General features: G+C 32.0%; 2 protein-coding genes and 1 long non-coding RNA gene across 3 annotated transcripts; 2 read left to right on the top strand and 1 right to left on the bottom strand.

Annotated features, from left to right (window-relative positions):
• The first annotated feature begins 532 nt into the window (after positions 1–532).
• On the top strand, positions 533–1,042 carry LOC129290557 (uncharacterized). The gene is made up of 2 exons (XR_008588446.1): positions 533–628; positions 742–1,042. It is a non-coding gene; the product is annotated as an uncharacterized LOC129290557 (long non-coding RNA).
• A 530-nt stretch (positions 1,043–1,572) lies between these two features.
• Positions 1,573–4,959, top strand: LOC129290383 (pentatricopeptide repeat-containing protein At4g01030, mitochondrial). Its single transcript, XM_054927141.1, is given in 2 exon segments — positions 1,573–3,616; positions 3,619–4,959. Coding segments are annotated over 2 exon segments (2,841 nt in total). The 5' UTR covers positions 1,573–1,798; the 3' UTR covers positions 4,642–4,959.
• Positions 4,960–6,844: 1,885 nt separating this feature from the next.
• On the bottom strand, positions 6,845–9,631 carry LOC129289791 (abscisic acid receptor PYL9-like). The gene is made up of 3 exons (XM_054926554.1): positions 9,378–9,631; positions 8,495–8,710; positions 6,845–7,689 (listed from the first exon to the last, which is right to left on the bottom strand). Exons 1-3 carry the CDS (start codon positions 9,501–9,503, stop codon positions 7,474–7,476), a joined length of 558 nt encoding a protein of 185 aa, XP_054782529.1. The 5' UTR covers positions 9,504–9,631; the 3' UTR covers positions 6,845–7,473.
• Positions 9,632–17,481: the final 7,850 nt, after the last annotated feature.

The raw sequence follows: 17,481 nt of genomic DNA on the forward strand, positions 1-17,481 counted from the left end.
GCCACACAACTTGGATGAGTTTTATGGTGATGATTAATGTTTGGATCCTGATTTTGAATGTGTGTTGCTATGGATTAATGATTTTCAGTTTTCATTTCAGACTTGGGAAGAATGTAATAATTACAGGTTAAGCTTGTGTAAGGATGGTGGATTATTTTTCCTTTGATGTTAGATTGTTATGTTATGGATTTTGCAGGTATATTATGAATTAGATATTAATATTTGTGATTTTTTCATTTTAAATGACATTTTTATATCTATATAGAAATTTAATTAATAGGTTTTAAATGTAAATTATTTTATATTAATTTATTATTTATCGGTTTGACCACGATTCAACTCTGATTCGACCATTGAACCATGAGCCATTATCTCAATTTGTTTAATGTTCGGTCTAATTTTTAAAACTTTAATTATGCCTCTATCTATGAGCGTAGGTAGGAGAAGGCCTGTACATAAATAGGTGGCCAGGCGGGGGAGCGGTGAGCAGAAAAGGGCAGTGTTGTCAAAGTGCTTATTGTTCATGTCCCCTCAAAGGCTTCCACTTTCCTGCGCTGCCAGGGAACATAAGAAGCCGGAAGCCTTCGGGAGGCCATCAACAACCTGTGCTTTGCTCACTCCCTAATATGTATCTTACTTGCTTCTTCTCTTCTTCAAGCCCTTCCCAAGTAGCAACTCATGATAATGTAGTTTCATCTTCTCCAACAAAAATAGTCTCACTCTGCTTTGGTGTGTTTTCAGGTGATCTATTTGATTGACATCAGAGAGATGGTTGAGTGACATTCAGATATTGATGACGTGGCTCACTGGGTAAACCAAAAAGAAACCAGTATGGGTTAACTTTCGACTTCTTCGTCATATAATCTCCAAAAACCTATTCCGCGTATTGGGATTGTGAGGGAAACAAGTGCCGGTGGTCACTGTAGGGTTCATGGGTGGTTTCTGCTTTTTAGAGTAAATTATGTTTCCTCATTCATTTTTATTTTATCTTGTAAGAAATTTTCGAACTTTTCTTTTTTTATAAAATTAACGTCTTAACAGAGTTCACGCTGATAGTTCCTTAGAATTTAACTGAAAAAAAATACTTGATGTCTAATAATGATTGTTACTAGTATAATCAACCACACCCAAGATACATGATCTATACTCCGAAGTCAGCTCAAGCATTTGCCTCTGGAGCGACTTTCATCGATCATTATTTTTTTTTAAATTTTTTTTCATCAATTGATTTTTCAAAGTTAAACGTCATCTAATTTGGATAAAATCAAGTCAGAATCAGAATATATATATATATATATATATATATTATTTATAAAGCTCTTAATATTGAGCTTGCTTAGTTTTTGTTTTTCCTCCAATAGCAGTGTTGCACAGGAATAAGAACTAATAAGGGAGTCCCCTTACCAGCGAAAAAATAAATAACGAAGAATTACAATCCGGTTCTGAAATAAAAAAAGATTAATTATTTTTTCAATTTATTTATAAATCAAACTTCCATATTTACTTCTTAAACTTTAATATTTACAAGTAAATGGGACCGGTTTTTTTAACCTGCAATTTATATATAATTCTCCTAGTAAATGGAGAAAGAAAAGAACCAAAGGAATTCCGGTTCGGCATTCTTTCCCGGTCCGCTGGGATAAACATAAACCTTATCCACAAAATCCAATTTCTTGCTTCGGACAGCCATCTCATCTCCCAGAATATTGTAGTAAAAAATAATAATAATAAAAAGAAACGAATCAAAATTCGAGAACGACTCAATTCACATTATACCTCCCATTATATTCACCGTCCAATGGCATTTTTCTTGCCTTCTCGGTGTCAATGCTCTATGGATAAACTAGCTCATGTTCATCATCTTAATCCTTGTTCTGTTCCCTATCGACGAACCAAATGGGCACCTCGAAGCCATTCACGTGCTTCAATTTCTCAGGGAATGATAGACACCTCAAATATTGCTTCTGCTCAGTTTTCATCGCCTAAATTTTCCTCAAGCTTTCACCTTTTGGAAAACATGGTTCAGATTAGGACTTTGGAATCTGTCAGAGTGTTGCATGCCCAGATACTCAAAATGCCATATGAGGGGAACTTGCATGCCATGGATAAAAGCTTGATCAGGTACTACTTAGAATTTGGGGGTTTTATGTGTGCAACGAAAGTGTTCTTTGTAGGTTTTACGAGAAATTATCTTCTCTGGAATTCGTTTGTGGAGGAGTGCGAAAGTTTTGGGGGTGATCCCCTTGAGATTATGGAGGCCTTCAAGGAATTGCATAATATAGGAGTGCAGTTAAATAGTAGAGCTCTTACTGTTGTTTTGAAAATTTGCTCCGCTCTGATGGATTTGTGGCTTGGGTTGGAAATTCATGCTAGTGTGATCAAGAGAGGCCTTGACTTTGACGTGCACTTGAATTGTGCATTGATCAATTTCTATGGGAAGTGCTGGAATGTAGATAAAGCGAATCAAGTGTTTGATGAAACGCCACACCATGAAAATTTCTTGTGGAATACAATAATTATAGTGAACTTGAGAAGTGAGAGGTGGGGAGAAGCTTTAGCATTGTTCAATAGGATGCAGCTATCTTCTGCCAAGCCCACTTGTGGAACCATGGTGAAGTTGCTTCAAGCTAGTGGGAAACTAAGAGCTCTCAACGAAGGGAAACAGATTCATGGGTATGTTTTAAGATGCGGTTTAGAATCAAATGTGTCCATTTGCAACTCCTTAATTAGCATGTACTCTAGAAACAATGAGCTGAAGCTAGCTAGAACAGTTTTCTATTCTATGGAAAATCATAACATATCTTCATGGAACTCAATAATTTCAAGTCATGCTGTCACTGGCAGTTTGAATGATGTGTGGGATATCTTCCGAAAAATGGAGTCACTGACTATCAAACCAGACATTATAACTTGGAATTCTCTTTTGTCTGCACATCTTCTTCAGGGCTCATACAATACAGTCCTCACCATTTTCCGGAGACTGCAAAGTGGTGGTTTCAAGCCGGATTCTTGCTCGGTCACTAGTGCCATACAAGCAATCATTGAATTGGGATTCTTCACTTTAGGGAAAGAAATCCATGGTTATGTTATAAGAAATAAGCTTGACTATGATGTCTATGTGTGTACTTCATTGGTGGATATGTATGTCAAGAATGATTCCTTAGAAAAAGCTCAAGCATTGTTTGATAATGCAGAGACCAAAAACATTTGTTCTTGGAATTCTTTGATATCTGGCTATTCCTTCAAGGGCCAGTTTAATAATGCCGAAACACTTTTAACTCAGATGAAGGAGGAAGGTATAGAACCTGATTTGGTGACATGGAATAGTTTGGTGTCAGGGTATTCAATGTGCGGCCATAGTGACAAAGCTTTGGCTGTGGTTCATCGGATCAAGAGTTCAGGATTGACTCCTAATGTGGTTTCGTGGACTGCTATTATATCAGGATGTTCACAGAATGAGAATTACAGGGATGCCTTGAAGTTTTTCAGCCAAATGCAAGCAGAAAATGTAAAACCCAACTCTACTACTATTTGCAGCTTACTATCTGCATGTGCAGGCCTATCCTTTTTAAAGAAAGGAGAAGAGATACACTGCTTAAGCATAAGACTGGTTTTGCGGATGACATTTATGCAGCCACAGCCCTCATTGACATGTACAGCAAGGCAGGTAGACTGAAAGTGGCTATTGATATTTTCAGTAGAATTCAGAACAAAACACGTCCTTGTTGGAATTGTATGATGATGGGATATGCCATTTATGGCCACGGGGAAGAGGTAATGACTCTTTTCGATGAACTATGCAAAACGGGTATCCAGCCTGATTCTATAACCTTCACTGCTCTTCTCTCTGGCTGCAAGAATTCAGGTTTAATTGATGAAGGATGGAAGTGTTTTGACAGTATGAAGACAGATTACAACTTGAACCCAACTATTGAGCACTACTCTTGCATGGTAGACCTTCTTGGAAAAGCTGGCTATCTTGATGAAGCATGGGATTTCATACAAACTATGCCCATAAAGCCAGATGCTAGCATTTGGGGTGCTCTTCTTGCATCCTGTAGAATTTACAACAACATGAAACTAGCAGAGGTTGCTGCGAAAAATCTTTTTGAGTTGGAACCACAGAATTCTTCTAATTATGTGTTGATGATGAACTTATATTCCGCTTTAAACCACTGGGAGGATGTGGAGCGTCTTAAAGAATCAATGATTGCCCGGGGGTTGAAGATCCCACATGTATGGAGCTGGACACAAGTTAATCAGACAATTCATCTGTTCTCCACGGAGGGGAAACCACATCCAGAAGAAGGGGACATATATTTTGAGCTATATCATTTGATTTCCGAAATCCGAAAGCTGGGTTATGTACCTGATATTAAGTGTGTGTATCAAAACATTGATGACAATGAGAAGCAGAAGGTTCTCCTGAGTCACACTGAGAAGTTGGCAATCACATATGCACTGATGAAGTCAAAAGGTGGGGCACCTATAAGGGTTGTTAAGAACACAAGAATTTGCCAAGATTGTCATGCTGCAGCAAAATACATCTCTTTGGCTAAAAATCGAAGTATTTTCCTTAGGGATGGTGGTCGCTTTCACCATTTTGTTAATGGTAAGTGCTCCTGCAATGATAGATGGTAATGAGAAATGTAGGTGAGAGAACTCAGGGCAGTTTATTGTCATTTTCTTATGTTCAAAATATGTCAACAAAAAGGGACTCCAATACATCATAGGAAGAGCATGCTAGATTCTGTGAGCAAACAACCAACAAACAATAACAAGTTATAGATGATGTTATTATGCTCTATCATTGCAAAAGAAGATTTCTTCAAGGTTGTGGGTTCCTTCTCTTTGGGCTAAAGGCAAAATGTGATTTATGGGGACAAAACGATGCAGAATTGGTCATTTATTCTTTGTAAATCATAAAGATCGCGTTATCTGAAGGATCAAAATTTCTTCTACGACACATTATATATATATATATATATTTGAAAAAATATAACTTTAAATTCTTATACTTTATTCATGTTTTACTATTAATTTTTGCATTTTTTTTGTGTTTTTGATCCCTGTATTTTTGTTTCATTATTTTAGATCTCGTTATGAGTAAAGTATAAGAATCTTGAAGGGATTTAAAATAACAAAAAATAAAAGTGCAGGGATCAAAAATATCAAAAAAAATTATAGGAGCTAATAGCAAAATGTTAGCAAAGTACAGTGACCTAAAATTATATTTTTTCTATATTTTTTGTTATTTACTGTACGATTTTATTTTACTCACAGGCCTTTAATACTTTCACGGAAAGTTAATGTTAGTGAGAAATATTATTTCATGCTGCACATGTTCTTTTTTTTCTTTTTTTCCTTCGTCAGAACACATATTTATTAGAAATTAGATTTTGTTAATAAAATAAGAGAAAATTTCAATCAACCTCCTTGGCCCAACATAATTTCAGTCAACCCCTAAAATTCTAAAATCTCACTACATTTGGCAACTAAAATGAAATTTAAGAAATGGCTCAAATAATCTTTTTTTTTTAATGAAGTTAAGCGCATGAACAATTCGTGTAAGAAAAATGAACAACTGATATATGAAAAATAAACAATTAAAATTAATAAAATTTATATCGCTCATTAATAATATAACACTACCATTAATTTGCAACTCTCATTCTAACATTAATTGTTCATTATATAAAAAATATATATATATATATATATTAATTGTTCATTTTTTTTACATGAGTTCTTCTTCATACAAATAACTTCACTAGAGACAATAAAATCAATTGAGTTATCTCTTTAATTTTACTTCTTTTTTTTTTAACGAAATCTCTTTAATTTTATTTCAATTCCCTAAATATGCAGTGAAATTTCACAATTTTAAAAGATTGATTGAAATTATATTGGGTTAAGGGACTGATTTTTCCATAAAACAATGAATGATTTAAGTTATTTTTTGTCATATGATCATATATGTCAGCTTAACACCATTCATTCACCAAAGGAAAAGCGTAATGGCCCATTCATGGACATGTGAAAGTAAAAGAGCCATGGTAATATCAATTCATGTAAACATTTCATTATAGACATGCGTCGATGATGAATAACAGCATTTTCCTTTATTAAGAATTAAAAAAAATACAAAAGGGGAAAAAGGAAACCAAGATCACCTCCATGGTTTCACGGTTTCACCCAAAAAAGAAAAGTAAAAATTCTCCATAGTCGGAAATTTGCAAATTGGATGCCAAAAGAATATTTCCAATTTCATGCAACCAAAAAAAAAAACTTTAAAAAAAAGACAAGAGATGTGTAAAAAAGAAATAAACATAAAAAGTTACACGCGCGCACACGAAAGAGCTAAATTTTAAAGCTAGGTTTGAAAGTCCTGAACACCTGATAAAATTGGAACGAAAAGAGAAAAGATAGGTTTATAGAACTTGATATTCCTCACAAAAAGAGATGCACCATGTACAGTTAGTTCAATGATTTCCGATAGGATTAAAAAATATCAGGGAAAAAATGGTTTCTCAGAGAAAAGCAATGGGGCAGTGAGAAATATCAAATTTTGTCCAAGAAAAATGTTAATCTGCTATCTGTTAATCTACGAATTGAAATAAATAATGTTAGCCCAAAAAATGCAATAAATCATGCCTTGGAATAACCATCCTACCTCCTCTTATTATGAGGAAGCTTCCACTAATTGCAATAAATCATGCTAATGATCTCTGGTTTCTACATTTCTCCCTACTCTGCCCCACCCCTATTCTTTTCCTGGGGCCTCAGGGCCTCTCTTTTATAGAAAAAGTTGGATTTGCAACCACCTCACAATTAGAATCATGCCTTATAGTTAGAATAACCATCCCACCTCCTATTATTGAGGAAGCTTCCACCAATCGCTTTCAAAAACAAAGGGAAGAAAAAAGTGGATAAATCAACTTACAAACAAGTAACACTAAACTTATACAAGAAAGATAGATAAGAGCAACAAAGGCAGCGGATACTAAGAGGGGTCTTCTCCTACCAGTACAGAGATCTTGCTGATGAACATGAAATAGCAAAGGCTGCAGTTCTCTTTCTTTTCTTTTCTTTTTTCTTTTTTCTTTTTTCCAACATAAATATTTACAAATAGCCCTAGCAACACACCACCATGCAGATACCCCAGGAAGAATAGCAGAGAACAAGGAACTTTCCCCGCTCCCATCCTCTCATGTTCATGAAGCTGAGAATCTCATCTCGCAAAAACTGAAGGAGAGAAACTTAGCTGTTCTTAAGTAGATTACACAAAGCTACAGATGCAGAAGGGATGGTAGGGAAAGGCATCCTTGATATTGAAATACAAATTGGCAGCAACCCACACCCAAAACTTCTGAGAACGTGGAAGAAATACTCCAACCAATCTCTACACCTGACCTGGGATTAGAAAGCCACAGATCGAATAGTTGCAACCCGACCTTGTTCACCCATACCTACTTAATGCTTGATGGGATCGGTCCGGCCCTGCACAGCCATCCTCTCGGAGACATCAGCCAAGGAGCTTAGATTGCACCTGATCAACGCCTCCACAAAGTAACAGGTTTCATCCCTGGTGTTCCCATCAGGTACGTCCACCACAAAGGATTCAATCACCATTGTTCCAGGTCTTCCATCAATGATCTCTGGATGCACTGTGATTATAGAGGAATAGTTCTGCAGAATTCACATAATATCGTTTATTACTTTAATTGCACCCTGCAAACTTAAAAGAAGGGAAGAACTAACAAATACATATGCACAACAGTGGAAAAGACTGAACGTCTCACATATTAGCCTGTACCGAGCACATTTATGAAAATTTAGAGAAATACCAGTAGTTAGTGCATACAATATGTAGGAATCTTCCAAAGCATGGTAACCTTATGTGCTTGCAAGTTGCAAGCATGTCTGATGACTCTAACCAAAATACCAGATTGAGTAAATACGAGAAACAAACCATGGGCTCTCTATTCCCCATTCATTTCACACAATTCCTTATCTATTTGATTACAGAAACTGGTCAATGGCATAATTATAAGAAGTAGAGGAAACATCCCAGATATTTATTACCAATTGAATATCATATCAGGATGAGGTAGCTTGTGGCATTTCCAACAGTAACACTGAACAGTCAGAGAAAAGATACATTTAAACAGTAGAACAAAACTCGTGTTTTCTACAAAGCAAAGAAACACACAGACATAGCATGCACGAATACCGGGTCATAACAGTGGTTCTCCAAACTTCCAAGCATTTCAGTTTTTCAATGTCTTTTCTTCACTTTAGCGCAAGAAATAATGCGGGTACTACTTTCAGAAGATTTAATAACCATGAGTGAAGGTTCCCAAACTTCGCTTTATTCAGATAAAACATAAATGTTTACTTTTTCTGTTTATTCCCCCCTTTCCAATTATTTTCGCAATGAGAATCACTTAGAAGAATAAAATGATAAAGGGGGAAAAGGGAAGAACAGTCACACCCGCAGCCTGTGGTCGCCACCAACAATCTTGACGCAAAGAATGTGTTCCTCATCGTCAAGTTGTTCCAACCTCTCAGTACTAGTTGTAGCAGGAAGTCCCGATTTAACATTCACTTCTCTCACGCTCCCAATACCAAGGTCTCCCTGCATGATACACCTGCTTACAAAAGGTTTGTACTTCTGAGGCTGATCAAACCTTCTAACCAGCGACCACACCTAACAGAAGAAAATAGTTCGAGTCAGATCAGTTATTTTCTTTCTTCTGCCACAAATTTCACCCAATAATGAAACGTACAATGAAATACACATGCGGAGCACGTTATAATCTTGACCCTAAACCTAGAGTTCAACTGATCATAAAAACAAACGGAGATAAAATAGCAGATATTAAGATATTAATGCTTTCCATTCGCTAGGTTTTCGGGAAAAAACAGGTCAGCAAAAAACTTAAAAGCGCTACACAAGTGGGAGAATGCTCATAACGCCAACATCCTCGTCGTTTTTCGCATTCCAATTGAAATTTAAGCGAAATCTGACAAAAAAAAAAAGGTGAAAGGGTTGTGACATGTGAATGAAGGACATTTGTTGCCATAACCGATTCCATAACCACTCACATGAAATTCACATAAGTCAAAAACCATCCCAGCGTCTCACGAGTTTCGATTGACAGAATCAACAATGAAGAAAGAGACAAAATCAGGAGGAAACCATAAAGGGAAACGTCAAGGCTGAAGAGTGGAATTGCTCAGATCTTGAAAAGGCAAAAGTCAAAGCATTGAAAAACGAAACAAATTAAGACCGACCAATCGCAAAAAAGCTCAGAAGCCAAATCAACCATGATGAATAACCAATTCTGATCGCAATATTAACACAAGCAACTTACAAGGTGAACAGGAGCTCGTATGTGCTTGACGAGGGCGGAAGTACACTGGTTCTCCCTGGGTTCATGCTTGTGATGTCTCCGTATGTACTGGGTCTCTGTGGCACCGTACGATTCGTCTCCGCTCATCCTTCACTCCACCTTCCTTCTTCGCTGTGTACGAGATGTGGCAGAGGGTTCGAGAGAGGGATAAGGTTTGGTTTCGCAGAGAAGGTTATGTTAGGCGCAAAAGAAAGTTAGAGCCTTAAACGCTTAAAGCTAAGCTTGGATTGGCAAGTGGCAAGGCAATCAAAAAAGTCCATGAACCCACCGACACAGTTTTATTTTATTTTATCCTTTAAATGCTCCTAACGACCCATTGGCTGCTTTCCGTGGGGCAGGTATCGGCCTATCAAATGAAAATATTACGGTTTAAACCCCAAGTATTAAAACATTTGGATCCAATAGCCTTGAGCTTCATGATTATTACGATAACCCCATAATGAACATTGCGTTGCTTTTTGTGGTGAGCAAATTGAATTTAAGGATGTGATTGTAAGAATAATAAGTTGATTAAAATGCCCCTGATGGTGATCAAGTTTGCAAGTCCAAGAGAAAAGTCTTTTTCAACTCAGTTAAAATTATTTCAGTGCCAATTAATTTTAAGTTGGCCAATTATAGTTTGATAGTAAAAATATTTTTACCTCAAATAAAATGATGTTATAACCCTTTAAACTAAATTTCCAATACAGTTAAAGTAATTTCAGCATTAGCAAATTTTAAATTAACCAATCAGAAGTCTAGAAGTAAACTTTTTCAATTCAAATAAAGTAATGTTATAACTCTCTTAATGAATTTTTGATTCAATTAAAGTGATTTTAACACTAATAAATATTAAATTGGCCAATTATCAGTTGGATGACCAATTTTGCAGGTTTGATAGTAAAAAAAAATTTTAACTCAAATAAAATAATGAGATTTTTGCACATAGTGCCATTCAATAGGACCAAATAAAGATAACAACATAACATTTTAAATATTTTGTAATGTGGCTGAATTAATATTTTAGTTAAATTAAAATGACAAAAATGCCTCTTCTCCTCAAATATGAAACCTTATTCTCAAATGTAAAATATAATATACCCACTAAGCTAATGGTGAAGTATTCAAGAGCATTTAAATATTGAAACAATATATGATTATAATTGGGCCATGATTATAATCATTTAGCTACGGGAGTTTTGCTATTTTGTTACACAAGTTTTTTTTATTTGTTTTGGAAATAAAAAGAAAAAATCACACCCCAATTAATTATAAATAGTCTACGTTTTAAAATTTTTAAAAACTTCTTTCATAATTTTTTGTCAATATATTTTTTATAACCATTAGGCCAATTTACTTTAAAGTAATTTCATAACTTTCTTCAACTAAGTTTTTAATTCAATTAAAGTTATTTCAACGCCATCAAATGTTAAGTTGGCCAATGAATAAAGACATTTCTAATTCAAATAAAGTAATTTCATATCTCACTTTAACTAAATTTTTAATTCAATTAAAATGATTTTAACATTAGGAATCCAGCATTTCAAATAAGGTCATTTTAATTAAAGTATTATTTTTTAAAACTAAAAAAATCCTGTGGTCCTGAAATATAATTTCAAGGCCCTGGCTTAGTAATTGTAATATTTGAAGGTTTTTGTTTGTGATTTTCACTTAATTAATGTATTGCCCCCGAATTGTCATTTCCCCCAAAATGGTTACTTTAGGACTTTATCCGTCATTGTTTTTTTTCCATATAATTTTGTTTGTTAAATTGATTTTAAAAAAAGTACAAGTTGGTACAATCACGTGCCCACGGTAATAAGTAATGCTAGAATTTTGCATTGGGAAATTATCAATGGGGGCCCTTAAAATTAAATTAAGGCATGCCTAACTTAAAGCATTTGGAAACCCTTCTATAGACTCAAATATCTCAATAGCAGTTAATTTTTTTGATTCAATTACAAAAACATTCTTTATTTTTATTTAAAAAAAAAAGTAAACTTGCTATCGCTAGAGCTCTGTAGTCAACCAATGAACCTCCGTGCTAGCGAGTGGTCAACAATAGGTCATCTTAAAAAAAGAATCAAGGGATTATTTGATTCTTTAACCTCTTTAGTATCAAAAAGAAAAGTTATTACTGAACCACTAAATACTTTTAATTATATAATATATTATAACTTTTTTTCAAGTATTTATATAATTATTGTTAATCATGAATATATTATTTATATCTGAACAACCATTGTATGTATATAAATATGACTTGTTTATATATAAAAAATTATCAAGTTTTCAAACCTAATTTTTAAAAAAAATTTTAATAACTTGTTGTTCCAATATTGACTTTTTGTCAATATTAAACTACATAAAAAGTATATGTGTTGCAAATTTACTTTTCACATTTTTTTCATTAACTCTAGTTATTCATGGATGTACTGTTATTCATATTCAAATAGTTACTCATGCACATGTGAACGTGACTTATTTATATATAAAAAAGTTTTTAATTTTTTAAACCAAATTTTTTTCAATTTTTTTGACAACTTGTTGTTTCAAAATTAATATTTTATCAGCGTTATGCTAAATAAAAAACATGTGTTATAAATTTATTTTTCAAGTATTTTCATATGCTTTGATTAATCATGAATACATCCTTGTTCATATCCGAAAAATCACTTGTTCATATTCAAACAATCAATTGTACATATACGAATATGACTTATTCATACATAAAAAAGCTGTGATATATATTTGGGAGAATGACAATTAAGGACCTGCTAAGGACATTAATCCCAATTACGGACCGTGAAATTTTGAAATCAGAGTTAAGGACTATGGTCCTTAATTGTGATAAAAAAATATAATTTGTGAGGTGGGATTCACTAACGCGACTTGGGAATTCACTAACCTAATTTGAAAAAATTACTAACGTATATTGTGAAAACATGAAACCCCACTTAGAAATGGAATGTTTAAAAAAAAGCACCACTTGAGAATTCACTAACTAGACTTAAAAAAATTTTTAATGTATATTGTGAAAAAATGAAAACCCCACTTGAGAATCATTAATAAAAAGTGACTTATCCAAATTGGTGTTTTTTATTAAACAATCGATTCTCAAGTGAAGTTTCATATTTTCACAATATACGTTAGAAATTTTTTCAAGTCAAGTTAGTGAATTTTCAAGTGGCACTTTTTGTTAAACATTTAATTTCTAAGTGGGGTTTCATGTTTTCACAATATACGTTACAAATTTTCTTAAGTTAGGTTAGTGAATTCTCAAGTGACAATAATGAATCCCACCTCATAAATTACATTTTTTTAATCACAATTAAGGACCATGGTCCTTAACTGAGATTTCAGAATTTCACGGTCCGTAATTGAGATTAATGTTCTTAGCAGGTCCTTAATTGTCATTCTCCCTATATATTTATAAGTGATTGTTCAGATATGAGTAACAATGTGTCAATGAATAACCAAAGCTAATAAAAATACTTGAAAAATAAATTTACAGCACTTATTTTTTATTTAGTCTAATATTGATAAAATGTCAATTTTGAAACAACAAGTTGTCAAAAAATTCAAAAAAAAATTAGGTTTAAAAAATTAATAACTTTTTTATGCATGAACAAGTTGTGTTCGTATATGTACAAGTAATTGTTCAAATATGAATAACAATGCATACATGAATAACCAAAGTTGATGAAAATACTTGAAAATAAATTTATAACATATATTTTTTTATTTATTAAAACATTAATAAAATGTAAATTTTGAAAAAACAAGTTGTTAAACAAAATTGAAAAAAGTTAGTTTTAAATAATTAATAATTTTTTTATATATGAATAAGTTCTATTCGTATATGTATAAGTAACTGTTTGAATATGTACAATAACATGTCCAAGGTGGACAACAAATCATATAAATGTTTAGAAAAAGTATTATAATATATATAATATATATTATAATTTGCTATATATAATTAAAAGTATTCAATAATTCAGTGGCAACTCTCCTTTTTAACACTTAAGGGCTTAAGGGATCAAATTATCCTTTGGCCCCGACAGCGGAGCACCGATGATAGTGGGTTGTTTTGTTTTTAAAAAAATCAAGGTTATTTTCATAATTAGACTAAAAAAATCAATTGTTGTTGAGGCTTGGAAGAGTTTTAAAATATTTTGAGCCCCACATGCTATTAATTTAATTGTGAAGGCCCTCGTTGAAACTCTCTCTCTCTCTCTCTCTATCTACTAATAAGGTAACTGGTAAGCATCGCTGAATTACTCGAGACATCGCTTTTGTAGATCCAAGTCATTTTGCATGCTTTCTTTCTAAAATTAACATTTGTTATAAAGAAGTTAAATGACCCATACTTTATCACAAGTACTGTTACAGATAGTATTATCATTTATTCTTTAAACTTTATGTAAATTTAGATATTAAATATATGAAACATAAAACTCTTGTCATCTAAGTTTTTCATCAATTATTAATTCAACGTTTGAATTCTAATTCAAAATAACTTAGCATCCATTTGAGCTAAAATCTAATTTTAATCCCAAGCCCAATTATTTGGGATTAAAAAAATAATTTTAGCCTAATTTACATGAATCTTTAGAAAAAAGATGGCTGTTTATTATGAAAAATGTTATAGTGAAAAGTGAAACTAATAACCCTAAAAATTGGAGCACGAAGCCATGGAAGAAGCCACCAAATGTAAAAGGTCTCTCTTCTACACTATATACAACCTTTCAATAACCTCTTTAAACACTTCAAATTTGCCTATTCTGTCCAAACTCAATCTTTGATCCCATGTCATCCCTTATTTCGCCATACATGACTCCTATTTTTCCTAGCAAATTTAACACTATGCTTTTAGGGCACTACACATCCAACAAAGAGTGCTAAAGTTATTTGGTAATCAATAAAACGTCAACTCCTAACAAAACAACAATAATAGTGCACTAGTGTTTTTTCTTTGGTTTTTCATCTTTTATTTTGCTATAATTTCCTTTTTATTATTATTGATATCATGTCTGCTCTCATCATACAAGTGTTGCATGTTTCTCCATTTTTATTCATTCATTCCTTTCACTTTTAAGCACTTGCATTTGAAAAAATTGTGACAATAAACCTTAAAAATTCACTGTTTGGTTTAAAAATTAGGAACACTATACCTTTTGAGAACATGTTCCTCTAGCATGCCTGCACAAAAAACACCATAAATAATATCTATAATTTTTTTACTTGAAACAGTTCAACTCTCTTAATTTATTGACCCAATATATTATAGTTTGTATAATTCCTTAACTTAATAATTAATGGACTGAGTTGCATTTGATTAATGATCATGAGCTAAATTTGGAATTAAAAAGGTTTAGAGACAACAAAATATTTTACTCCTAAAATCCATAATGCATTATATTTCTTATTAATTATGATCAATAAAGGCCTTTTTCAAAAACCTCATATAATTGGTGAGAAAAACGCACTTCCTTCTATCTCTATTATAAGAAAAATATAAATATATCGCTGGGAGTAATGAGAAGTACTTAAGTTATTAACTTTATCTGAAAATAAAATAAATTTTTAATTTTACCCCTACTTAAATGAAGAAATGTTTAAATTTATATTATATTCTATTTCATGGTTAATGATTTTAAATTTAAATAATATTAAAAAAATAATTAACACCTCATCAAAACAAAAAAAAACCTTTAAAATATATCTTATAACAAAAACCGAAGAAAATACACGAGAGAGAGCAGCAAAACTTTATTAGTCTTATTTTTTTTTTATTGAAGAAATGCACTCATAATTAAAATGAGATTTCATCAATGATATATAACCTACTGAACCACTCTCATCATCTACTATCTCTTATGATAAAAGTAAGGGATAATTAAAGGTATAAAAGTTAATGTATAATCCATGAAATATTTTAATAAGGTGATTGGCATAAATATTAGAACACCTACTAATATAATGAATGAGTATGCTCCAACTTTACCTTTTTCTCGCAAGACATAAAATAACAACTATAAAAATATTAACATTAAGCTTTTAAAAATTTGTTATTAAGAACAGAAAAATTGATTTTATTTGACTCAACTATGGAGCTTGAGTGGATCTCGAAGAAGATCAACTCAAAAGGGAATCGGATGCCAATAGTCAGGCGCAGCCTATAGTACAAGGACTAAACTCCAATTTACTGTTATAGGAAATCTGATGAGAAATGAGAGAGCAAGCATAAAATATGACTTCTTTCATCATAATTCATAAAATATTTTTATATACAATTATATATATTAAAAAAATTTATTAAATACACTTTATAACATTAATTTTTTAAAATATAAATATAAACTTTTAGAAATATTTTTTGTTGAATATTTTATTTATAAAAGAATGTTAAAGAAAAATAAGATATAAGAATGATAATATTAAAAAATTATTAATAAAAATTTATTTTTATCAATGTATTTTTTATTTTGTAAAGTCAAATATTATTCAAAAATATCTTACAATTTAAAAATATAAAATATTAATTTATAAAATCAGTGTTGAAAATTAATTTACTTATGTGGAATTCACCGACCAAACCCGGACATAATATTTATTATATTTATTATTACTTGTTCTCTTGATTCAATCAACATGTACATACAAGTTAAACCAAAATCAGTTTTGCTCTCAAGTGTGGCCCTCGATTTGCATGCAATTTTTTTCAATTGGTTTTATGTCTGTCGTACAATAATTGCATAGCTTATATATGTATATATATAAAAGATAAGGACTAGGCTCTACACACGATCAAAATACCCAAAACACTGAAGATAAATGATATATTTTTCAATTAAATTAGTACATTTACAAGGTAAAAATTCGAATTCTCAACTACTTACTTAATTAATAAGAGCTAATATCACTTATGTCAATTTTAATTGATATTATATATGGTTAACTCTAGTTTATTTGACACACGAAATTGAATGTAGTAAAAGACTACATAGAATGAAAACAGTGACTCTGCCGTTATTTTTTTTTTAAATATCTGAAAAGTGTATCATTGATGTTAAATAATACAACAAATATTACTTATTATCTGTTTTGTTTTGGGGGAAAAAAAAGAATCCGCTTTTTTTTATATTACCTAAAAAAAGAATCCACTTTTTAAGTCATTCGACTGGGAGACAAAGATACAAGTGGCTATTATATTATTTAATTTAATAAACAAAAAGCAAACGAGCTAGTAGTATAATATAAGGAGATGCACATGCCTAACGTTTTCATAAAATAATAATTTCGTAATTGTACCTCTTGTTTCTAAAAGCCTTATCTTGAGATTTGGGGTCATCAACTCCATATCCTACTGCATTCAATATAAAATATTATAATGCTTTCCACCCTGAGTATAATTGCAAATCTAGAATCAATCTAGCTTATGTACTCTTTTTTTTCAGTTTTACTTTTCACATGTCTCAAATAAGAAACTATCTTGTCATGTATTTGTTACAGATGAGGCCAAGGGGAGAACCAGCGTAGAAGTAATGGGGGCCAGATTTTTTTGTTTTTTTGTTTTTTAAATCAGTGTATATATATGTGCAGCTTGTTGAGGAGAAAATCATAAGCCAGTAATTTATATGCAACTTAAATAAATTTTTATCTATTTGATACAATTTTTGAGGAGCAAATAAATAAGTATATAACAAAAAATAAATAGTACAATTTTAACAAGAGACACTAGAATTATTAATGTGGAAAATCCCTCTATATAAAGGTAAAAATCACATGTTGTCCAGGCTAATTAAAAACAATTCCAATATGATCAAAAATAAAATACAAGAGAGTCGTAGTTAGATGCACAAACAAATACAAATAACCAGCCAAAAAACCATACTAACAAAGTTATAAAAGAGGATGAAGAAGATGAAAAAACACCACACTATAAGCTATAGTGTGAACAAGATATCTCTCACACCAGGGAATGAATCAACAATCCAATCGTTAAAAATGACAAATTGGATGTTGCAAGTAAGCTTACCAAATTTCATATCAATCCAATAGTTAGCGAATATGAAAATGC

Source organism: Prosopis cineraria, unplaced genomic scaffold, assembly GCF_029017545.1.
Source record: "Prosopis cineraria cultivar Desert tree isolate PC_DT_omini unplaced genomic scaffold, ASM2901754v1 PC13, whole genome shotgun sequence".
In the NCBI taxonomy this organism is placed as follows: Eukaryota; Viridiplantae; Streptophyta; class Magnoliopsida; order Fabales; family Fabaceae; genus Prosopis; species Prosopis cineraria.

Coding starts and splice junctions, on each gene's coding strand:
- LOC129289791 (XM_054926554.1), bottom strand. CDS start 9,503: ATGAGCGGAGACGAATCGTACGGTGCCACAGAGACCCAGTACATACGG. Junction 8,711..9,377: donor TACGAGCTCCTGTTCACCTT/GTAAGTTGCTTG, acceptor TTCTTCTGTTAG/GTGTGGTCGCTGGTTAGAAG. Junction 7,690..8,494: donor GTGGCGACCACAGGCTGCGG/GTGTGACTGTTC, acceptor TGAATTCTGCAG/AACTATTCCTCTATAATCAC.